We start from the raw sequence: 23951 nt of genomic DNA, 5'->3' as shown, positions 1-23951 counted from the left end.
AGGGGGAAGGGGAAAGGGAAGGGGGAGGGGGAGGAGAAGGGGGAAGGGGAAGGGGAAGGGAGAGGGAGGAAGGGAAGGAGGGAGGAAAAGCAGAGGAAAGGAAACCTGACAGAACTGTGCTTGCATGAAGGGGCATGTCCCTCTGATCTCCAGCCAGTGCTACCCAAGGGTCCTCTCTGAGTCAAGAGTGGAGAAGCTGTGTGGTCAGGGGCAGTTCCTCTGTCATGAACTGTCACAAGCAGGTGGCAGGCCCGGGACCCCAGCCACCAAGCCCGTGTGAGTCACGGCCCCCGCCCACCGTCTTCTGTGCTTACACCTGGCCTCCGCAGATGTTTTGCTGTCACAGAACACACATGCCCAGGGCAGCCATCTTCCCCCGGAGTGCCCCAGGGCCTGTCTGTCACCCGCTTGCTCCGCTCCTGGAACACAGGGCCTCCGCCTCGTGCTCTTGGGAGCCCACTTCATATCCTCCATCAGTTTTGTGTCCATTGGCTTCTGAGGCCTGCCTGCCTTTTCATTTTTAAAGGTAAAGGGTCGTGAGATGTGGAGGGGTTTTCCTCACTGCGTAATGTTTTCACTGGCTAAAAGGAACCCTAGGCTGGGCGTCTGGCGCACTGGGCAGGAAAGTCCGTGAGACTCTTATCTCCAATAAACCACCAGAAAACCAGAAATGGTGCCGTGGCTCAAGTGGTAGTGTGTTCACCTAGAGCTGAAGAGCTGAGGGACAGCACCCAGGTCCAGAGTTCAAGTCCCGTGACTAGCAAGAAAAAAAAAGGAAAACTAACACAACTCCCTTAGGATATTTGCCCTACAATGAAATAACATAGGCCTTCCTTTTCCTAATGTTTTTCTCCCATGTTGGTATTACTTTTGCTGTATTCTTATGTCCCTCATCTTACCCTTTGAAAATAATGACTCTCAGGGTCACTGACACCTGCAATAGCAGACCGAGAGATTTATTTGAATGCATTATGCCATCTTACTTGGCTTAACTCAGATTTCTGCTGGCTGGCCAGAGGTGGCCTGAGGGACCAGGGAACCATTCTTACAGGGTGAAGTGTGAGGACAGGTCCTTTCAGATCTGCAAGAAATGCCAACTGTGTGCCCCCTTTGCTATGGAGTTGGAAGCCTCGATCTCAGTGTAGACCCGGATCACTGCAGTGTAATGGCTGGGAGAGGGCTGACCACAGAGGAGGTGGCGGGGACTTGGCCCTGCCTGGGATTGTCTGAGAATGCCCGCTCCAACGTCTTTCAGACGAGATTGTTACACTTTGCTCTTCGACTTGAAATTAATGTTTGGTTGTCAATTTTTATTGCTGATCTAATGGATGAGGTCCTGCAGTGGTAGCTGTCCTTGGGGAAACCGGGATGCTCATGGAAGTGCTGCGAGGTGAACCTGTCCCCCACTCCCTGAAGAGCTGGGGTAACCCCCCTGGAATGCTAGGGGTGTGAACCCCACACCACCCCGCAGAGCTGGGGCCCCACCTACTCTGTGCTTTAGTTCCTGAGAGTCAGAACAGACTGAAGATGACTTTCTCCTTAATTTTCTCTTTATTAATCCTGTACTGCCCAGGAAAACATGTCTGGCTGCTATCTTGTGATTTGGGTCCAGAACAGCCAGCCCTGGACAAGACAGCTCTACCCATGCTGGTGCGCTTCGTGGATCTCTTTGCGTGTACAGTAATGTAATGAGCTTGTTGAGCTTGTCTAATAATGCTGCTGTTGGTGCTCTGGACAGCAAGCCCGCCCACGGTGACCCGGCTCAGCCACAGCCCCTTTCAGGTTAGAGCTAGGCTATCTAATAAATGTTGGCTGTCCTTCCAGCCATCATAATATTTAAAGGATTTTCAAAAGAGAGAGGGCAAATCAAATCAAGCCATTACGGCTGCCCTGTTGTGGATGTAAGTGTGTTTGTGAGATGTGGGCCTTGTTAGAGTCTCCTCCTAGTTTTCATCTATTACCACGATAATTGAGTTTGTAACTGGAATTAAATTCATCAAATTGCGTTATCCTCTTTAGAAATTGGATAGGCACCCTGGCAGGACGAGGCAGAACTTAATCCGGTTTGCGAAAGCCACGCCCCCCCCCCCCCCCCGTGGCACCGTGTGGCAGGGCAGGGAGGCTCAGACGGCTTCCTGTCACCCCAGACACGATGTGATTTCTCCTAGATCCCCTGTGCAAATAATGACATTTGAATCGAGCATTAACAGGCTTAATTACTTTAAAATTGTCATTTTAATTTACACTGATATAGTATTGATCATACAAGCAGAGATTAAGCTGTTCAGTGGAGCGGGTGATGGGGAATTAAACATTAAAGGGTCCTCAAGGGGCTGAGCGCGCTGCCCGGCGCGCCGGAGAGGGATGATAGTTCTCGGTAATGAACTGGCGGCATGCGAGGACATGAATCTTGGGCTCCTGGAAAAGGGGAAGTAATGGGGTTTGGGACGCATTTGCAGGTTGTTCATTCGCTGCCATGCGCCAGCTCTCCAGTGATTCATCCACCTCTTCAGCATTTATTTATCCAGCAAATTCCGCAGCTTTGACCTTTTTGCTAAGTACGTTAGGCAGGAGTTGGAGAGGGAATTTTTATAACTTTTATAAGTATTTGTTATTTTTTCTTATTTCCAGTTACCATCAAGCTGAGTGACTCAGTTTTTCAAGTGTTTTCAAGTGTTAGGCCCTTGCAGTCAAGGCTCGGTGTGAGAGTGAGGGTGTGCCCATGTGCGCATGTGCGTGTGGGTGCACGTGTGTGCGCGCATATGCACGCTGATAGTCATTCAGCTCGCCCCCTGCATTGCTGTCAAATTCCAGGGGATGTCCCGGCTTGCAGTGTCTCCTAGTGCACTGTCTGCACGTGGCCCGCAGATGGCCGTCCTTTGCCTCATTTGAGCTCTTTTGTTTCCCGTGGTCATCATGGGAGCTGTCTAAGAGGAAAGCGTAGGTGAAGCAGGCATTTCTGCCCCACAGGCTCTTCTAGACTACTTTTGGCCAAAATCAGAACCGATCACATCTTTTAACTTCAAACAGGTCCACTTTTCAGGATTACGTCATAAAAACTTAGGTGATTGATTTTGTGCTCCGTGGAGGGTGATGAAATTATTGGTCACTGTCCATCCATCACAGCTCTCTCTTTTAAACAATGGGCTAGAAATCGAATGAGAGCACAGCTGTGGAAGGAGAGAATGCTGGCGCTCTTCGAGCAGGTGTGGATGTGGGGGGCAGGGGCTTAGGATTGCTTTGACATTCCTTTTCTTTTCTGTAGGACTTAGGAGCTTACTTACAGTGGCCCCCTTGCTCTGGTAGGCTGCAGAGTCGCATGCACTTTGGGCTTTCCACCTGACATGCGGTGGCAGGGAGCAGCCAGCCTCCGGGGACCCTGAGCACAAGCTCCTGGGTCTGACAGTTCTGCTTCAGTGCACTCAGCCTTTTTCTTGCTTTTTTTTCTCCTTCAGAAGAGCTGTGGCTGGTGTCTCATACATTCACAAATCCTTTTCATACATCATCAACATGACACAGATTGGTAAAGTTTTGTGGCCGTGCACCCACCTGTAACTCTCTCCTGGTGTCCGCCAAGTAGCTGCCTCTGGGCAGGGAGGTGGCAACATGTAACTTGTGTGGGACTGCGTGCACCGGGTGGATTTCAGTACTTGAAATTGGACCACAATTTCTACAAGACCCATTCTGCCACACTCTCTCCTCAATTGCTGGTTTTTCTCTCTTGTGTTTACATACTGACATGTTAGTAGTTCGGTGGAAGGCCGGCTATCTTTACCAGAGGTACCTCTGTGTGTCTCGGCTCTTCGCCCGGCAGGACCTGGTTCGCACTGGCTCCGCGTGTCTCTTGGGTCGCGCTCTGGCTCTGTGCACGTGCCCGCTCTTCCCACCTAGCCCCTGCCCCTCCCCCATGTCCTGTCTGTGCCAGCTGCCGGGCGCCCTGGCCTTGCCAGCCCGCAGGCCCCGGCTCTGCTGGTCTTCTAGACTTTCTTAACCCTCCCTTGCGGAGCCCTGCTTTCTCCTCACCTCACAACCCTCTTTCCAAACCCCCCCACGGAAGCCAAACACTCGACTCTCTCCATGCGGTCTTCTGCCCCCCATGCCCCGCCCTCCCAGCACCTGTGCCCTGGCGCTCCTGTCCTTCCAGCCTGTCCCCTGACACCCCCTGCCTTGTGAGATCCTGAGTGGTAAGCAAAGACAGCGCAGCCTCATCGCTGAGGCCACGTGCAGCTGGGTGTCCCTTCCTGCCCCCCGCTCGGGTCAGCATTCCCACGGCCTTACGGGAAGCCCTGGGCTATCCCCCTTCCCATGTCAGAGGCCCCATCAGCAAACAACTCCTCCCTCTCCTGGCCCCCACCTACCTTACCCAACAGCCAGCACCCGTGCCTCCCCGTCCCCAGCAGCAGCCAGTGCCCACCTTCACCCCCTCACCTCCTTACAACAAGCACCGTGCCCACCCCCTCTCCCCCGACAGCAAATGACCACCTTTACCGCTCACCCCATACCCCCCCATGGCAAGCGTCCGTGTCCAGCCTCACCCCTCCCCTGACAGCCAGCACCTGTAGATGCCCCTTCCCCCCATCCTGCCCCTCTGCAGACACTGGCTGTCCCTCTTTCAAGGAGAATGACAGGTCCTCACGAGGTCAGGATGACAGTACCAAGTGCTGAGTGCCTGCCATGGAGTCACTTGATGGGTGTCACTTTTCTTCGGTCTTTGTCAGCAAGGTCTAATTTATAACAAGGCCATTAGTGGCGGTGGCTGTCTGTGGATGTCTTTCCCGTAAGGGCTCTTCGTGATGCGCCTCAGGAAGCAGGAAGAGGAGAAAGTCTCCTGGCTGTGGCAGAGCCCCAGGGGCCCTGAGGTGCCCCACCGCCAATGTCTGCCCTGCGGGCGCGGGTCTCAGTGGACAGTGCGGGCTCTGGCCGGGGGTCCGCTGGGCCCTGGAGGAGGTGCCCAGCCCCCAGTGGGGAACTTGGGAGGGGTCTTCTGTGGAAGGGACACCCTGCTGGGCAGGTGACCTCCTCACTGCATGCCCTGGTGCTCTGGCTCCTGAGGCCCCTTTCTGTTGTTCTGAGGGGCAAGGGCTCGGGAAGCGAGGCTCTCCTTGTCCTTGGCAGAGCTACAGGCCTGGTTGTCACATGGTACCATGCCTTGTACATGGTAGTGCAGGGCCTGAAGCACGGATGCTGCCCTGTGCCGCAGAGGGAACTGAACAGGGAGCCCCAGGAGTGTGGGGATCTCAGACACACAAGGCCCAGCCTCCGGGCTCCACAGGGAGCCCCAGGAGTGTGGGGATCTCAGACACACAAGGCCCAGCCTCCGGGCTCCACAGGGGGCCCCAGGAGTGTGGGGATCTCAGACAAACAAGGCCCAGCCTCCCGGCTCCACAGGGAGCCCCAGGAGTGTGGGGATCTCAGCCCAGCCTCCGGGCTCCAGATCTGCACTGGCACGCTGGGCCCTCGGAACAGGACAGCTGTGGTCTGTTATCTGCTGGGATGCCCTCTGGCATTGGTGGCTCCAGCCAGGGCTCAGTGTGGGTGGGAGGTGAGCTTCAGGGCGGGGCTCCATGGAGGCTGGGACCCACAGCAGCCCCCTGCCCCCCTCCCCCTCCTGGGGCGACCAGAGCCCTGTTCTGTTCGATGGTGCTTGTTTGATTTCACCGGGCTCTGCCCCTGCTGCCTCCTGAATGTCACCAGAGGTAATGCTGCATGGTGATAGCTCCAGTGTTTAAGGGGTTTGTTGATGTTTTGTATTGACTGAAAACTCTGACCACAGATAGGCCCAAAGCAAATACTATCTGGAGCCTGCAATGAGGAACGGGTGGGGAGTGAGCCGCAGGTGACACATGGCAGCCTGAAAAAGAAGCAGGAGAGGACGGGAGTCATTCCTGAAGAAATTATAAATGGCAGACTTTCAAACTGTGAAAAATCTCAATACTCAGAGCTAGGAATCCCAGAGAATACATAATAAGACTAGAAAAGAAACTCTGTGTCCAGACAGATTGCCATAAAAATGAAGAAAACCAGCCGGGTGCTGGTGGCTCATGCCTGCAATCCTCGCTACTCAGAAGGCTGAGATCTGAGGATTAACATTTGAATCCAGCCTGGACAGAAAAGTTCAATGAAATGCTTATCTCCAATTAACCACCAAAAGCCAGAAGTGGAACTGTAGCTCAAGTGGTAGAGCACTAGCCTTGAACACAAAAGCTCAGAGAACTGTGCCTAGGAGGGGAATTCAAGCACCAGGACCAACACCCTCCTTCCCCCCAGAAAGCAGCTGTCAAGATAGAGACAAGGGGAAGCAATTAGACAGATCACATTTCAGTAAAATCTGTAAATGCTTGCTGACCCTCAGGGTCCCAGAGGGGCCATCGATGTGGAATTCTGTATCCAGCAAAAACACATTTTAAGAATGAAGGTGAAGCTGGGAGTGGTGGTCCATCCCTGTAATCCCAGCACTAGAGAGGCTGGTATGCTCATTCACACCTGTAATCCGGCACATGGGAGGCTGAGGCAGAAGGATTGTGAGTTTGAGGCTAGCCTGAATTTCATAGCTAGTTTGAGGTCAGCATAAGCCACATAGTAAGATGATGTTTCAAGAAGCAAAGCAATGAATGGGATATTGGCATTTTCATTACAATGCAGCCAAAAGAATTTTTTATCAGCAGACCCACAGAAAAGATACTGGATATTCCTTAGGCAGGTAGGAAATGATCTTTGGTTAGAAAAAAATAAAGCAATAACAATAGCAAATATGGGGTTAAATAAACAAATCCCTGTGTATTAAAAAAATCCCTAGGACTGGGAAGGTGGCTCAGCGGTAGAGCATGCCTTGCATGCATGAGGCCCTGGGTTCAATTCCTCAGCACCACATAAGCAGAAAGAGCCGGCAGTGGCGCTGTAGCTCAAGTGTTAGAGCACTCGCCTTGAGCTGAAGAGCTGAGGGACAGGGCCCAGGCGCAGAGTTCAGGCCGACAACCAACAACAACAACAACAAAAATCTTTATAAAGTCTTAAAGGAAGCCCAAGAAGAGATCAGGCAGGGGCAAGGGTGTGGTGTGGGCGTGTTGGGCCCCCTGCTGGTGTCAGCTCTAGGACAAGGGCTGCAGCCTGTGGGGCTTTGCCATCTCTGCAGTGCTTCATTGGAACTCACGAATCAATTAGAGTCCTTTTGTTGTGTTTTATATGCCCTGAGCCTTTCTAAGGACAGAGGTTTTCTGTAAACAGCTTGTGTTCTGTGTTGGCCTCCTCTTAAAGTGCGTTGTGCCTTAATTATTCTACATCTGTAATACGCATAACTTCTCCAGACATTTGTAAGGATGGAAGTGTAATTGAAAAATAATGATTTTTAGAAGACAAAAGATAAGCTAGAGCTGTTTCAATGATGATGCAAACTCTTCACATAATGTAATTGGCATAAAAGTGTATTGATTTACTTTTGTCATCAGTTTGATATGGAAAACTAGGACTTAATAAATTAAACAACTAGAACTAGATATTATTTTGAGTTTAATATGTTTCTTGTTCATTATTGAAATTTTCAATTTGCAAAATGTGTGTTTACCCAAATAGCATCCAGGTTGATCCTGCATCTCCCTTGGGGATGAAAATGCAAGCCGGGCTGTGGAGGCCCTGCGGGGGCCCGTCCTGCCAGCACCACCTCCCGTGGGTGGGCAGGGGCGCTCGGCTCCTGTCCCTCTGTGTTGTGGCCATCTTGTACAGCTTTAGAAGACTGCCCTGTCCTGCCCTTTGCCCTCCCTCTGCAGTCAGGTAAATTCTTCCTAGCTTTGCTTTACCATCGACTCAGAAGGTAGATGGGGAAAAAAGGAATTTCAGTAGATGAAACCAGGGGAGTTGACCAGGAAGGACCCCCTTCGGGTGACTGCAGCTGCAGGAGGCACCTGTGGGCTGAGCCGTAGTGCGGGGTGGGTGCCAGACCCCTGCTCCCCCAGCGCTTCCTCGGTGCTTTCAGCACTGAGGAGTCGGCACCTCCCAGCTCTGCCCACCGTGCCTCCCGCCTCCTCTTAGCACTGTTCTTGCCATAGGTTATGCAGCCACTGCCTGCCTCCGGTGGCAGGCTGTGTGGCCCCTGGGGCTGGGTCTGAGGCTGCTCTTCTCTGTGGTGAGCATGGAGCTGGTGATGGAACACGCAGTCAGAACGTCTTTCTTTACATTGCGTGAGGAGCGGCTGCTCGGAACCATGCTTACTCTTTAATCTGTATCCGTGTGAACCTGGTAAGCAGCACTATGCCGCCGTGGTCGCCCCTCAGGTCCAGGTTACCACCTGCCCTTGATTCCTCTTCTTCCCAGCCACCCCTAACTCCCCTGGTCCCCACACCCACCTCTTGTTCCCTGGACCCCCACCCCCTCTTCTTTCCCTCTGACTCCCTCTGGTCCCCCCAACCATCTCTTTCCTCCACCACTCCTTCTTTTCTCCACCACTCCTGTGTGCATGACAGTGGCCTTGCCTACCCTGCGCCTCTCTAATGGTGGAGCTAGGTTCAGTCCTTGCCTGTCCTGTCCTCTGGCTCTAGATCCTTGTGGAAAGGTCAGCATTCCAGGCCTCTGAGCACTCCCGGTTTGTGAGCCCAGAGGCCTGGAGTCTCCCTGCTACCTCCCTGGGTGTTAAGGCGCCTCAGCCTGTCTGGGCTGGAGGCCTCGGTGCCTTCCTCATCCCAGGGGAGGTTGGCAGGCGCGGCAGCTGTGCAGGCAAAACCCCAGGGCCATCTTGATGCCCCTGCGCCTGCATTGTCTTCTGCCATTCCAGTGCCTGGCTATTGGTCACAGGTGCATCTCAGGCCCTGGGGCAGCATGTGGCTCAGAGAAGGTGCAGCGATCTCTGAGAAGGGTGGGTGTCTGTCACACTGGCACTGTGGCTCCCCTGGGTAGGCCCAGCGGCCTTTGGGAGCCCGGGATTATCCCCCACTCCTCATATCAGCACCCCACATCACATGCCTCTTTCCAAAGCCTATCTTCAGCTGTCTCATTATATTTTGGCTGCTCTGTACTAAGTAATAGGAAATGTTCACAGGCCCGCCAATCTGGTGGAACTTTATCGTGGTCCAACATGAGATATGAAGTAGCTGCTGTGCGTGGTGTTTACCCTCAGTGTCGGGGTGCCTCTTGCTTTGCTGTGGCAGACAGGACCCTGCCCTTCTGGGCTGCCTAATTGGGGACGCAACAACCAGGAGCTGTGACAGGGTTCAGCACCCCATGTACAACACGCCAGCTCCCATGTGCCCGCTTTATAAAATGCTCTTTAATTCAGGGACAGAATATCATTAACTTTGTAAGTGGATGAATACAGTGGACAACCAATTTAATTAACTTGTAATGTCGGCTCTTGGATGGGAGATGGAATGAGATTACGTGAGCTTGCTCGGGCCTGCAGCCAGCCTGGAGAGGGGCTGGGCGCTGAGGTCAGGCAGCGGGCCGCATGTGCCAACTCCGGTCTTGCCCCAGGAACTGAAATGGGAAAGGCAGCACTTTGTAAAGGCATCCCATGCTGGCCATGGAGCTTCTTGGTGACAGAGACATGTGGCTGAAGCCTTCCCTGCATGCCACCCAGGTGATGCTGGGGAAATGGGTAATAATGCCCTGTCATCCAATTAGGTTGGTTGTCCATGAGTTTATTATACAGAGGAAGATCAATAAAGCTCTACATTGATTTAAAGAAAAGCTTTGTTTCATTTATTATTGTGTATAATCTAATGAATGTGATGGTACCTTTGCTTTGATTTATTATTCAATCTGTTAGATTGATTTAAAGCCAGGGCTTGCCTTTGTGATATGGTCAGAAAAGTAGCATTTTTGTGATCATAATCTCTCCCTGAGGCTGTTCTTTGAAGTTGCGTCCCAAAGCCTCACAAATAGTTTCCTGCACACTGGGCCCAGAACTCTTGTCCAGCATGCTGTGCATCTCTTCTTTTTGACCAGGGTCACCAAATCCCTGTGTGAGCTGAGCTGGGACTCAGCAAGCCCTGCCCTGGAGAAGCTTCCTCCCCCGTAAGGAGATGGACGGACAGGAAATCCAAGGCAGGGGCCTGTTGTGGCGGGCTTGTGAAACCTCTGCAGGAGCCGTCAGAGGCAGCTGCTTAGAGGAGGCAGCATTCCCATGGAGTCTTGGGATCTTGGGTGCCCAGGTGGCCAATGTGCCTGGGGCTCTCTGAGCTGGAGGGGTGGGGCACTTGTACAAGCTCAAGGGTCAGGTTTGAGAGCCGTGGCAAGAGCCTGTCAGTGGAGGAGAGACAAGAAGTGAGAGCAGAGGAAGCAGAGTCATTTGGGCAATGGGTGATACTGGCAGTGGAGAGAATGGAGGCTGTAAATGGAGCTGAGAGCCAGCCATAAAACTCATGAGTCAGAACCCATGAGCCCTAGAATCCAGGAACCACAGAACCTGTGGATAGAATAGATGTTGAGGGAGGGGCATGGCAGTGAGAAGGTGCTGGGGAAGTCTGAAGAGATGCAGCTTCCTCGGGAGCAAGAGAGGGATAGGATGGTTCTGAGCTGGGTAAGACTGGATTTCTGTGAGACCCAAAAGAGCAATGTGCAGCTGCCAGGACCTGTGAGCTGCCTTCAGGGGACCAGCGGAGTGTCCTGAGCCCTGCCAGGCCCAGTGAGCCGCCTTCAGGGGACCAGCGGAGTGTCCTGAGCCCTGCCAGGACCTGTGAGCCGCCTTCAGGGGACCAGCAGAGAGTCCTGAGCACTGCCAGGCCCAGTGAGCCGCCTTCAGGGGACCAGCAGTGTCCTGAGCATTGGGTAGGCTGGCTATACCACGGGGGAGGAGACAGTGGGGAAAGACTTCAAAGGGCACCCTGTGCAGGCCCAGCATGTCATTGTTACTTGGAAGGGAAGAAGTGGAGATTCTAGAGAGGAAGCGTGATGTCCTGAAGCCCAGAAGTAAAAGTCCCTGCAGGGAGCCAAAAAGTCAAGCTCATAGGAAATGATTTGTAACTTGAACATCACTGAAGAGTTGTCTTAGAACAATTCTGTCCAGGTGGTAAGAGCAGAAACAGACATGGAAGCAGTTCAGAAACCTAGGCAACGGTATTAGCAAGTAAAAATCCCACAGTGTATAAAAATGGATTATGATCACGATAGGCTTATGCCAAGAATGCAAGGCTGGTTTAACCCTTTTGTGGTTGTTTTGTTTTTTGTCCTGGACTGAGATCCTCCCACCTGTACTTGCTGTGTAGTTGGGCTCTGGCATGAGCTCATGCCAGGGTTACTGGTTGGGGTCTCACTGGCTTTTGGCCCAGGCTGGCCTCAATGATCCTCCCAACCCGCACATTTCAGGTGTGGCTTTACAGCCACATGCTATGGCATAGCACTTTCAAATCTCAGTTTGCTGCAGTTTGCTACTTGGGTCAACTTGAAGTCAGAAGTGAGCCACGATCACCTGTCGCTTAAGTCGGCTCCAGCCAGCTCCCTGGGTTTTGAGGAAGTGCTCCTGATTGCGCCACCTCTCGTCCAGCAGTGTCCTAGAGCTCAGCCCTCAGCCCCCCCCAGCATTCTCCTGATTGCGCCACCTCCCGTCCAGCAGTGTCCTAGAGCTCAGCCCCCCCCAGCATTCTCCTGATTGCGCCACCTCCCGTCCAGCAGTGTCCTAGAGCTCAGCCCCCCCCAGCATTCTCCTGATTGCGCCACCTCTTGTCCAGCAGTGTCCTAGAGCTCAGCCCTCAGCCCCCCCCAGCATTCTCCTGATTGCGCCACCTCCCGTCCAGCAGTGTCCTAGCCCTCAGCCCCCCCCCCAGCTCAGCCCTCCCCCTCCCCCCCCAGCATTCTTGCAGTTTCACATGTCAGCCTTCTCCATTCTTGCCCAAACATTCCCCAAACTCCAGACTCCAGGTGCCTGTGTGCAGGCTTCCCAGCTCGGGGTGTGTGGGACTGATTCCTCATTCTGCCGCCACTGCTCCCCTGTACTTACCCCCTCCCTCAGCCGCTCTGGGAAAAGCCCTTGGAGCATTTGACTGTTAAATGTGCCCCAGGCCAGCCATCCCTGCTTCCTCGGCTTCTGGCGTCCTGGTCCTGTCTCCTGGGCCTCCTCTGGGTGGGTGCGGTGGGTGGGGGGGAAAAGGAGAGAGAGACAGGCGCCAGGGGTAAAACTCAGAGGTGGTCAGTTTCCTAGCAAGCATGAATTCTGGGTTCCATTCCTGGCACCCAAAAGGAGGGAGCAAGGCGCTGAAAAATAAAGGGACTGCTCACCTGAAGTAGCGTAATGAGTATACAAGGAAGTGAAGGGGAGTGCTGCCCTACAGGGTAGGTGGTGGCATGGCTTTCATGGTGACCAGGTGTTGAAGGTATTCTTTGTGTACATTTTGTATGAATGCATCCTCACTTAAAACATGCACTAATCAGAAATCCCGTGCAAAGATGTTTATTGCAGCATCGAAGGTAATTGTCAAAAAGTTAGAAAGACTTCTGGAGAAATAGACAGATTGCCGTGTTTTTATGTAGTGGAGAATTATGCAGCATCAGATATAAGCTGAACTATAATAGAGTGGGAAGGGTAAATTCTAGAAGGTGAGGGAGACATGGTAACTGAGGAAGTTGAGGCCCGGTGCTGCTTTCTCTGCCAGCACCATTTGTGATGGTGGCTGCTCTAGGCGGGCAGGGCCGTGGCACTGTACGGAGCAGAGCAGGCTCCCAGGCTCCCAGGCTCCCGCCTGTCTGACGTGGGTGTGGGTGGGGCTCTGCCCCCTGATGGATGCAGGTGCTGAGCTGGCGTCTCCTTCTCCCTTCGGCCCTGCCACACTCACTGTCCCTGTGGCTGGTGCTGCTCCTTACACTCATTCCCTTCTGCCTTCCCCTTCTTTTTTTGGCCGGTCGTGGGGCTTGAACTCTGGGCCTGGGCGCTGTCCCTCAGCTCTTCAGCTCAAGGCTAGCGCTCTACCACCTGAACAACAGTGCCACTTGCATTTTTCTGAGTTGTGTATTGGAGATGAGTCTCCCAGACTTTCCTGTCCAGGCTGGCTTTGAACCGCAATCCTCAGATCTCAGTCTCCTGAGTAGCTAGGATGACAGGTGTGAGCCACTGGCTCCCGGCTGCCTTCCCTTTCTTACCTGTAATGTAATGTGGTGAACTCCTCCCAGGTCCCCATGCACCCTAGGATCTCTCTCGACTGAGCACCTACGTCTTGCTCCGTGCCGGCCCTGCCCCACTCCCAGCTGTTTTAATGCTATGCTCATCGTGTGATTCCTTTTGAAGTATGGGCCTCACGGTGCTTCTGGTCATGTGCTTGAGCTTCTTTTGTTTTGTCTTATTTTTGGCATGGTGTATGAAGTTTTAGGAGCTTTTTTATTTGGTTGGTTGATTTGTGTGTGTGTGTGTTTGTGTGTGAAAACTGTTCATGTTTGTAGGCACAAATGGTTTGTTCATTTCCCTTGCTGTGTAGTCTTCCAGGTTAGAAGTATTTCAAGTCTGGCTGGTGTGTTTTCTGTTAGCATCTGGGTTTTTAGAGGACAGTTACTGCATTCCTATGCTTACCTCCCAGGACCTCCAGCTTCTCCAAAGGATATGTCTGTAGTATTTATATGGGTCACACATGTGTGCATTTGTATGTGTGTGGTGCACATGTGTTGTGAATACATGTATATTTGTATATCTGTGCATGTGTCATATGTGTACATTCATGTTTATGATGCCCGCATGTGTGTCCTGAATCTGCATACCTGTGTCTGTTGTGTGTGTGTGTCACACATGTGCACATGTGGTGTGTGTGTTGTGAACATAGGTGTGCATGTACATGTACCTGTGCCTGTGGTGTTTAGGTGTTGCGCATGTGTGTGTGTTCACATGTCTGTGATGTATGCGTTGTGTCCATGGGCTTTCAAGTGCATGTGTGTATAGAAGTCCCTTTTGTGTGTGCACCAGCTGTGAGGCCTTGCAGCTACCATCAATGGACATGTCTCTGTGACTCTGTTCTATGTTCTTTAGTCAACGAACCAGGCCAGCCTCATTTCTCAATATTGCGAGGGAAGGTAGAATATGCCTCTGATTAGGCTTGAGGCTGAAATGCCTGTCTGCATTCAGGCAGGGACTTGTGTTCTTGTTGGGGGGGTGGCATCATGTCGTCCTCTCTCTGCTGGCATGAAGTTTGTTCTTAGAGGGGAGGAGCTGTTAGCAGCTGGCCCTAAGGTAATGGAAGTCCCTGGGGTCAGCACACAAGCCTGTTTCCATGACTGAAGTTTCCTCAGTGTGTGTCCTGCCAGCTGCTTGGTTTGTAGGGTTAGACGTGGGTTTCAGGCGAGGGTCCTCCGCCCATAATCCAGCATCTTTCTGAACTCACCACAAGGAATAGGCACAGGGGATGTGTGCCTTAGAGGTCCCTGGTGACCCCAGACATGGTCAGGGCCTGGACTAGGGACAGAGATAGGCAAGGGCCACCAGGAAGCTCTGGACTCTCCCAGCAATGGTGATAGATACGGTGAACTGAGGACACAAGGGAGGGTGGGCTGGAAGGATGGGACGGGAGGGGAGGACTCCCTGTGGGATTCTCGGTGGAGACTGGACACTAGGCTTGACAGCTCAGAAGTGGCTTGGTGGGAGAGTAGGCTGAGCAGTGAGATTTGGAGTGAGTGTAAGGCACAGGAATCCCAGAGAAGAGAGAAAGGAGCAGAGTCCCTCCCACCCCACTGGGCTTGGGGTAGCCAGCAGGGGCTGGGAGTGGGTGGAGATCAGCCTGGTATCTGGCCCGGGCACCTGCAGTGTGACACACACCCCGAGCCAAGACTGGTCACCCAAGTGCAAGGTGGGAGGCGGGGCTCCTGTGTGAGGAGTCAATCAGTGCAAGGCGGGAGGCGGGGCTCCTGTGTGAGGAGCCAATCAGTGAAAGGCGGGAGGCGGGGCTCCTGTATGAGGAGTCAATCAGTGCAAGGCGGGAGGCGGGGCTCCTGTGTGAGGAGCCAATCAGTGCAAGGCGGGAGGCGGGGCTCCTGTGTTAGCAATCCGTTTTTGTATTCTGATGACTAGAAAAATGTATTTAAAATCAAGCAGTATTCCAGAAGAATTGCACTATGTTGTTGCTTCCTTAAAGGATGGGCCAGCAAGGAATGCGTTCCTGGCAAGCCCAGTGTACCCTGGCCTCCTGGATGCTGTCGCCATATCTGTGGGAGAGCAGGGCAGTGAGGCCAGACCGAGCACTGTGCGGGGACCATGCTAGCACTTCACCTCTGTCTGTAACTGTTCAAGTGAGCTTCCTTCTAAATTCCATAGGCAGTTAAGTTCAGCATTGCCTACATCACTAAACATTATTTCAAGTGTGAGATTGGATGGTTCAGCTATGGAAGGACGTGTGTAGGTCTGTCTGATCATCTGCCTCCTTTAGAAAATTCATGCTTTCTTTCTGAGACAGTGGAAGGCTGATTTCTTCTGCTATAATTGTCAGTGGTGTTTGATGTAGTGATTTATTAGTCTTTGTCTTGTTAAACAAGACAAAGATGTTAGGGGTCTATCAGGAGTCCAGGTGGGCTTGGCTAGCTGTGGCCATCCTTAGCTGGTGACGTTAGCTCAGGATGTGGGAAAATTATTAATATCATGTCCTCTTCTGTTTACTTTTGACAATAAACGTTGCAAATCTGAGTTTCTGGCTCAAAGTTAGATTGCAAGCATTCAACCAGTTTCAAGTCTGAGGTGACTTTGGTGTCTAGGTGCTGGGTCAACCAACAGCCAGACTTACCTTGTTCTTTAAAACCAGTGAGTCACTTACATAACTGTAACTCCTGTACATCCCCCTTACAATAAACCAGTGAGTCAGTTATATAACTGTAACCCCTGTACATCACCTTTACAATAAACCAGGGAGTCACTTATATAACTGTAACCCCTGTACATCACCTTACAATAAACCAGGGAGTCACTTATATAACTGGAACTCCTGTACATTACCTTTACAATAAAATTTTTTAAAAATAGAGACAAAAAAGAAAGCCCTATAATCATGCTGGAGAGGAGAAAGCGCAGTGCTCTGACTGGTGGGGTGGGGATAGCCAGTCCTGGCCACTTCTTATTGTTTAGACCCAACAGTGTGACTGTCCCCCAGCTCCCCATCCGTTTGTTGTGATGGCTTTTTTAAAATGTCCACTTACAATGGAATAAACTAAGATGCTGATTTTGCTCACCTCTGGTTCCCTACGGAGGGGTATGTTGCAAGAATGTGGAGGTATGAGCATCTGGGGGCTAGGGGAGAAGGATGTGGTTGCTGAGGAGGCTCAGTGTTTCCCAGGCAGATTTGTGTAGTGAACTCCAATGAAAGTGGGTAAAAAGAAACCACACACTTTACACCTGACCGACCTATGGTGTGTGATGCTCCATTCCAACCCGCTGGGGTCGTCCTGACTGCTCTCCTGCAAGACGACAGAACTGTTGTCAGACCTCAGCATCAACTGTGAAACCAAAATATCCTCTGATATCAAGTTGCCCATAAAGCTTTTTCCTCAAAGTCTTCTGTGCTCTCAGCTCCCTCTTCCCTCCACATACACATATATGTGCACACACGTGCATGCACACACAGAAGCTCTGTCCCTCTGGGGACATGAGCTTGGCTTACACTTCAAGACCATGAACTGCAGGTGGCTGAGGTGGAGAATGTTCGGGGCTTGCTGAGGGTTGGCTGACAGACAGGGGTGTGATGCCTTGGGCTGGGTCCCCACCAGCATCTCAGAGTCTCTGGGCCCTGGTTGGCTCTTTACCCTGCCCACTGTACCATCACCTTCATGTGGGACAGCTCACCCGTGAGCAGCACAGCAGTCATGAGCCAAGGGCTGTGCCAGGGCACCGTGCCACAGGCAGGGCTGGGCTGTCCTGCACCCAGCCCCCGGGAGGCACCAGCTCCGACACACATAAGGAGAGTAAGAGCCACGTTCAACTCACTGGCTTCTCCTCTGCACTCCTGGGTGAGTCCACTGGGGTAGGTCTTGTTTGCTAAGTGGTTTTACGAGCATATAATCACAGATGGTCAAAAGTATCCCTTCAGGCTCCAGTCCAGAGGGTTCCGGCAAATGTACTTTTGCAACTTCTGTAGTCTGCTGCAGAGGCCCGCAGGTCCTCACGGAGCTCGCCCGGTTTGTAAGACAGTGAGTGCACATACACGTGAGCCTGTAAACATGTGTCCACGTGAATGCACATGTGATGCCCAAGCCTTACACCACGTTTCAGATCAGCGTTGCGCTGCCCCCCCCTGCCCCCATAGCATCCACGCACCCACCGCCCCCACCGCCGCCACCACCCCTTGTGTCCAGGTGAAGCTCTGTTCAGGACAGAGAGAGGAGGGGAGGCTGTGGGCAGTGCTGTGCCGCGCTCAGACCCGGGCAGGGCTGGAGCTGAGGTCCAGCGCTCCGGAGAGGTGGGTCCCTTCTCAGGCCTGCACTTGGTGTGGGATGGTGGCAGGCTCTGAGGCCAGCCACGTCTTGGTAGCCACACCACGGCGGCTCCGCCAGTTTCCAGCTTAAGGAGCTGCTTGGTCACCTGGACCTCCCTCGGGGATGAAGTTGTTACTCTAGCATCACCTCTGATCCATCTTTGTCTTTGCTCTTACAGGCACTAGGAAGCTTTTACTTTCTTCACGAATCCCTAAAAAACATCTACCAGTTTGACTTTAAAGGTAAGACTCTACACCATCTTCTGGGGTCTGCCTTGGTGTCACCCTGTCTTCCAGAGAGGGCTTGGGTGTCAAGGGTTGATGTCCTTTGGGAGCAGTCACTAGCCAGGGATGCCTGTGAAGACTTGGTTGCTAGCTTCTCCAACATGGACTTGGGCTCTGGTCCCAGCCCACCCGCCCTCCTGCGCCACACACCAGCTCTTCTGTAGGGGCTAGTGGAGAAGGGGGTAGTTTTCTGTGTTCCCATGGAAAAATGTGAAGAAGAATTGAAGCAGAACCAGTGGCTTGTGTATGTCAAACACAGAAGTAGACAAAAGTGTGCAGGTGGAAAACGCTAACCCTTGTGTAATGGCCACTGATATGTTTGCCATTTGTCAGAGACAACCTGTCCACCATCCCAGACACCCCTTCTGACACAGCCTCTACTCCACATGTCACCTTGCGTCTCAGGGACATTTGCTCTTCAGGTGAGAGGGACTTCCTTGTGAGCCCTGTCTGTCTATGGGACATGGGTGTGTTGCTGACCATTGGATACCTTGTCTCCTACTATATGTGAACTGTCCTGAACTCCATGTTAGTGCAGGGCCAGATCACATCATGTTGAAGTGTCTTAAGAGTTATAATAACGGTGAGAGGTAACTAATTGTTAGCTGGCTCCAGTCTGGCCTTTTGCTCATGGCCCCTCAGGAAGCTGGGGGCATCTCCTCTGCTTTGCTTGAGCAAAGATTCTGTCACAGGGAGAGAAGTTCCTGGCCAGGACTGTGACTCCCCTGCCCTCTTGGCTGAGGGTTCTTCAGATATGCAGTAGCAGCACCCAGCATCTACACTGAGGATTGTGGCTGGAGTGACATGACTGGAGCCACTCCTCTGTGGCTCCTCTGTGCTCCTCTGTGGCACTGTTAGCTGGATCCACGGCTCCGTAGACGTGAGACCATTGTTAGATTCCACGGCTCCGTAGACGTGAGACCATTGTTAGATTCCACGGCTCCGTAGACGTGAGACCATTGTTAGATCCCACGGCTCCGTAGACGTGAGACCGTTAGCTGGATCCTCATGAGATTTCTGGAGCCGCTCTTCTATGGTTCCATAGAAGTAAAAAAAAATTAATGCCTCTTCTACCAAGTTAAGAAAAGTGAGGGATGGAGGAGTTGGTGCGAAGGCTGAGAAGGGTGATGTGATGGAGATGCACTGTAGACACAGACTTCTTTGGTGAATGGTAACTCCTTTGTACAACTACTTAAAGATATATAATTAAAAATAAATTTGAATATCAGAAGGGGGATCTGAATCTGTAGAACTTCCCTTTTTTGTGAGGGTCTAGGGCCTTCTACTCAGGGCCTAGGCACTGTCCCTCAGGTTTTTTGCTTTTTGTTTTTTGTGTTTTTTTCTTCTCAAGGCTAGTGCTGTACCACTTGAGCCACAGCTCCATTTCTGGCTTTTTGGTAATTTTTTGGACATGAGTCTCACAGAGTTTCTTGCCCGGGTTGGCTTCAAACTGTGATCCTCGGATCTCAGCCTCCGGAGTAACTAGGATTATAAGCATGAGCCACTGGCACATGGCACACTTTCTCCTTTTTAAGAAACTGCACATATATATTTTACTGCTAAGTGAAATGAGTCGAAGTAACTGAGTAGGCCATCATCTGTTTAGAACAGCAATTTAGATCCATATAGAGCTCCAGCAAACCTTACCAGTTTAGATACACACGAAACTCCAGGAAATCTTACCAGGGGACTTCATGTTGTCTATGCCGCAGAAGTGGGCTGGTGGGCAAAGTGTGCTCAGCACCTGTTTCTGATTCTGTGTTGGTTCCAACACGCTCACAGCGGCCTGGCTGAATCTGTGTTGGTTCCAACACGCTCACAGCGGCCTGGCTGAATCTGTGTTGGTTCCAACACGCTCACAGCGGCCTGGCTGGTGCCTGGGGCTGCTGATCCTTTCACAGATGTGTCACTGGGCTCTTGGAATGGGGCACGTTTGTCCCTGTGACTCACAGCATCACTCTTCTGGCTTGAATGTGCTTATGGCAGGGCAATAATTTATAAGCAGTTTGAACAAACTCTTAAAGTAATTTCCTGAATTTTAAACCAAGAAACTTGTTGCAAAATTAAGGACTCTGCAAAGGTACATATAACAAGCAAGGAGGACTTCCAGTTTTGGTCCATCGTGAGGAGTTTGAATGCCTGGCTCCCGTTCTCACAGAACGACGCTGAATGGGCTGAGGGCAGAGCCCCTTTGAGACCCTATAGGGATTTGGGCCGTGGAGCAGCCACTGTCCTGAGTAGGCAGGTAGCCACAGGAGCAGCGTGCCACCAGAGCCCACAGCTGAGGCTCATTGGACAGGAGGGTAGAAAGCGCTAGCTTTGAAGAGAACTCTGAGATGCCCATGTGTGAGTTTCTCCCCAGGAGCCGGGCCCTGCCCTCCTGGTCAAGGTGGGGCACCCCCTCCTTGACGGGGCCTGCCCCCACCCCTGCCCCCGGGAGCTACACCACTGGAACCACACAGCCCAGAGGGCAGTTCTCTGGCTTTCCTCTCCCATGATGGGAGGCGAAGACACTTGTGTGCAGGTCATGGCTGGGAGCACAGGCCTGCAGGAGGACTGAGACTTTCTTTGCTCACACAGAGTGTAAGAAGATCTCTCACAGGAAGTCCACTGACAGCAGAGAAGACAAGAACAGTAAAAGAAAGTTGCAGGCCTGGCACCTCACCCACAGCACACAGCCGTTGCCCGGGACTGGCCAGAACAATATGAGACTGCGCTCCAAAGGCCTCCACCTCAGCTTCTCTTACCAGGTCATGTTCTGCCGTCAACAGCAAAGTCACCATGCTAGAAGGTAAACATTGCACACAGAGTGCCAGACCAGCCCTTCAACCCAGACTCAGATAGGACAGACATGGGAGCTTAAAATGGCTGATTGCAGTACCACGGGCACTAATGCAGAAAGAGAATGAGAAGAAGAAAGCGAAGTGGAGCAGTGCCAGGTGGTTGCTCAGACGTCAGAGAACCTGCAGAGAGGGCAGATGTGCAACAGAACAGCCTGGCTGTACAAAGCAGGAGGAGGGTCTGTGACGGAATAAAGGAAGGTTTGGGATGCAATTGAAGGGAGCTGGGCTGTAACTGTCATGTGACTGCAATGTGATAGACGTGGAGTCTGGTGTGACGTTAGAAAGACCTTTGCTGATACAGGCCTGCAACAGAGGCAGCTCTAACGAAGTGGCATCTGTGGGCAGCAGAAGTGATGCCTGTGCAACAAGTCGAAGAATTGCACGCAGCTGCAGAGCTCCTGCACGGCAAAGGACATAGCTAGAAAGACTGGGAGAAGACCTTCACTAGCCATACAACAGACAAAGGTCTCATATCTAAAATATACTTAGAACCCCCAAAATTAAATCCCCCAACAACAAATCTTCAAAGAAACAACTGCCTGATTAATAAGTGGGCTAAAGACTTAAAGAGAGACCCCTCCAAAGAGGAAATAAGAATGGCCAATAGACACATGAAAAAATGCTCAACCTCTGTAGCCATAAAAGAAATGAAAATCAAGACAATATTGAAATTCCTCTCACCCCAGTTAGAATGGCTATAATCAAGAACTCTAATCACAACAGATGCTGGAGGAGATGTGGACAGAAGGGAACCCTACTGCATTGTTGGTGGGAATGTAAATTTGTTCAACCACTTTGGAAAGTAGTATGGAGGTTCCTCAAAAGACTTCACATAGAGCCTAGGACCCAGCAGTCCCACTTTTGGGCATTTACCCAAATGATCACAAGACCACACTAAAGCTACCAGCACAACTATGTTTATTGCAGCATTATTTACCATAGATAATATATGGAACCAACCCAGATGCCCCTCGGTAGATGAATGGATCAAGAAAATGTGGTATATATACACAATGGAATTCTATGCCTCCATCAGAAAGAATGACATTGCCCCATTTGTTAGGAAATGGAAAGACTTGGAAAAAATTATATTAAGTGAAGTAAGGCAGGCCCAAAGAAACATAGGTCTCATGGTTTTTCTTATTTGCAACAACTAGTATATGTCTAGGATAAGCAGAAAAGGCCAAAAGCTATGCCCATATGACCAATAAGACGATGCTAAGTGAAATGAACCCCAAAATAGGGACATGAGGTTTTATTTTTCTTGCGTTGTTTTTAATGTACTTATAATATACTAGGTGATTTTTTTTGTTCTTTTGTATGTTCTTCCCCCATGATATAACCCCTGTTTTCACTGTAGTTGATTCCAGTGCCCTGCAGATTTTCTAATTTGGGGAGAGGAAGGGAAATAACAAAATGCTGAAATTAGGATACAGGCTAACCCATTGAGATGTACAAGACACTGTCTTGAAAACGAACTTTACAACTTCAGGGGGTGTGGGAGTTGGGGAGGTGGGGAGGGAAGGGATGGTACAGGAAAACAAAGGAGGGGGTAACAATGCTCTGTAGAAAATGTGCTCATTACCCTACTCATGTAACTGTAACCCCTCTGTACAGCATCTTTACAATAAAAAATACGTATAAAAAAAGAACAGAAAAGTGACATGTGATGTGACAGAAGCGACGTCTGTGATGTGACAGAAGTGACGTCTGTGTGTGACAGAAGTGACATCTGTGTGTGACAGAAGTGACATCTGAGTGTGACAGAAGTGACGTCTGAGTGTGACAGAAGCAACGTCTGTGACAGAAGTGACGTCTGTGTGTGACAGAAGTGACGTCTGTGTGTGACAGAAGTGACGTCTGTGACAGAAGTGATGTCTGTGTGTGACAGAAGTGACGTCTGTGTGTGACAGAAGCGACGTCTGTGACAGAAGCGACGTCTGTGTGTGACAGAAGTGACGTCTGTGACAGAAGTGACGCCTGTGTGTGACAGAAGCGACATCTGTCTGTGACAGAAGCGACGTCTGTGTGTGACAGAAGCGACGTCTGTGACAGAAGTGACGTCTGTAACAGAAGTGACGTCTGTGTGTGACAGAAGTGACGTCTGTGACAGAAGTGATGTCTGTGTGTGACAGAAGTGATATCTGTGTGTGACAGAAGTGACGTCTGTGACAGAAGCGACGTCTGTGTGTGACAAAAGTGACGTCTGTGTGTGACAGAAGCGACGTCTGTGTGTGACAGAAGCGACGTCTGTCTGTGACAGAAGCGACGTCTGTGTGTGACAGAAGCGACGTCTGTCTGTGACAGAAGTGACGTCTGTGTGTGACAGAAGCGACGTCTGTCTGTGACAGAAATGATGTCTGTGTGTGACAGAAGCGACGTCTGTCTGTGACAGAAGCGACGTCTGTGTGTGACAGAAGTGACGTCTGTGTGTGACAGAAGTGACGTCTGTGACAGAAGTGATGTCTGTGTGTGACAGAAGTAACGTCTGTGTGTGACAGAAGTGACGTCTGTGACAGAAGCGACGTCTGTGACAGAAGTGACGTCTGTGTGTGATAGAAGCGATGTCTATCTGTGACAGAAGCGATGTCTGTGTGTGACAGAAGCGACATCTGTGTGTGACAGAAGCGACGTCTGTGTGTGACAGAAGCGACGTCTGTCTGTGACAGAAGCGACATCTGTGTGTGACAAAAGCGACATTTGTGTGTGACAGAAGTGACGTCTGTGTGTGACAGAAGTGACGTCTGTGTGTGACAGAAGCGACGTCTGTGTGTGACAGAAGTGACATCTGTGTGTGACAGAAGTGACGTCTGTGATGTGACAGAAGTGACGTCTGTGTGACAGAAGCGACGTCTGTGTGTGACAGAAGTGACATCTGTGTGTGACAGAAGAGACATCTGTGTGTGACAGAAGTGACGTCTGTGTGTGACAGAAGTGATGTCTGTGTGTGACAGAAGCGACATCTGTGTGTGACCGAAGTGACGTCTGTGATGTGACAGAAGTGACGTCTGTGTGTGACAGAAGTGACGTCTGTGTGTGACAGAAGTGACATCTGTGTGTGACAGAAGTGACGTCTGTGATGTGACAGAAGTGACATCTGTGCGTGACAGAAGTGACATCTGTGTGTGACAGAAGTGACGTCTGAGTGTGACAGAAGTGACGTCTGTGTGACAGAAGTGACGTCTGAGTGTGAAAGAAGTGACGTCTGTGTGTAGCAGTAGTGACGTCTGTGTGTGACAGAAGTGACGTCTGTGTGTGACAGAAGTGACGTCTGTGTGACAAGCGACATCTGAGTGTGACAAGCGACGTCTGTGTGTGACAGAAGTGACGTCTGTGTGTGACAGAAGTGATGTCTGTGTGTGACAGAAGTGACATCTGTGTGTAGCAGTAGTGACGTCTGAGTGTGACAGAAGTGACGTCTGTGTGTAGCAGTAGTGACGTCTGAGTGTGACAGAAGTGACGTCTGTGT

The 23951-nt window shown here is 51.4% G+C and overlaps 1 protein-coding gene across 1 annotated transcript in view; it reads left to right on the top strand.

The window, feature by feature from the left end:
* Inpp5a (inositol polyphosphate-5-phosphatase, 40kDa) overlaps positions 1–23951 on the top strand; it is a 102575-nt gene that overhangs the window by 17519 nt on the left and 61105 nt on the right. Inside the window, exon 8 of the mRNA XM_013021871.1 lies at positions 17534–17597. Coding sequence (XP_012877325.1) covers positions 17534–17597 — 64 coding nt within the window. The remainder of the gene's footprint in view (positions 1–17533; positions 17598–23951) is intronic.

This window comes from Dipodomys ordii, unplaced genomic scaffold (assembly GCF_000151885.1).
Source record: "Dipodomys ordii isolate 6190 unplaced genomic scaffold, Dord_2.0 Scaffold58, whole genome shotgun sequence".
Taxonomy (NCBI): Eukaryota; Metazoa; Chordata; class Mammalia; order Rodentia; family Heteromyidae; genus Dipodomys; species Dipodomys ordii.
The sequence above is the reverse complement of the archived record's forward strand: the minus strand, read 5'-3'. Positions and strand labels throughout refer to the sequence as shown.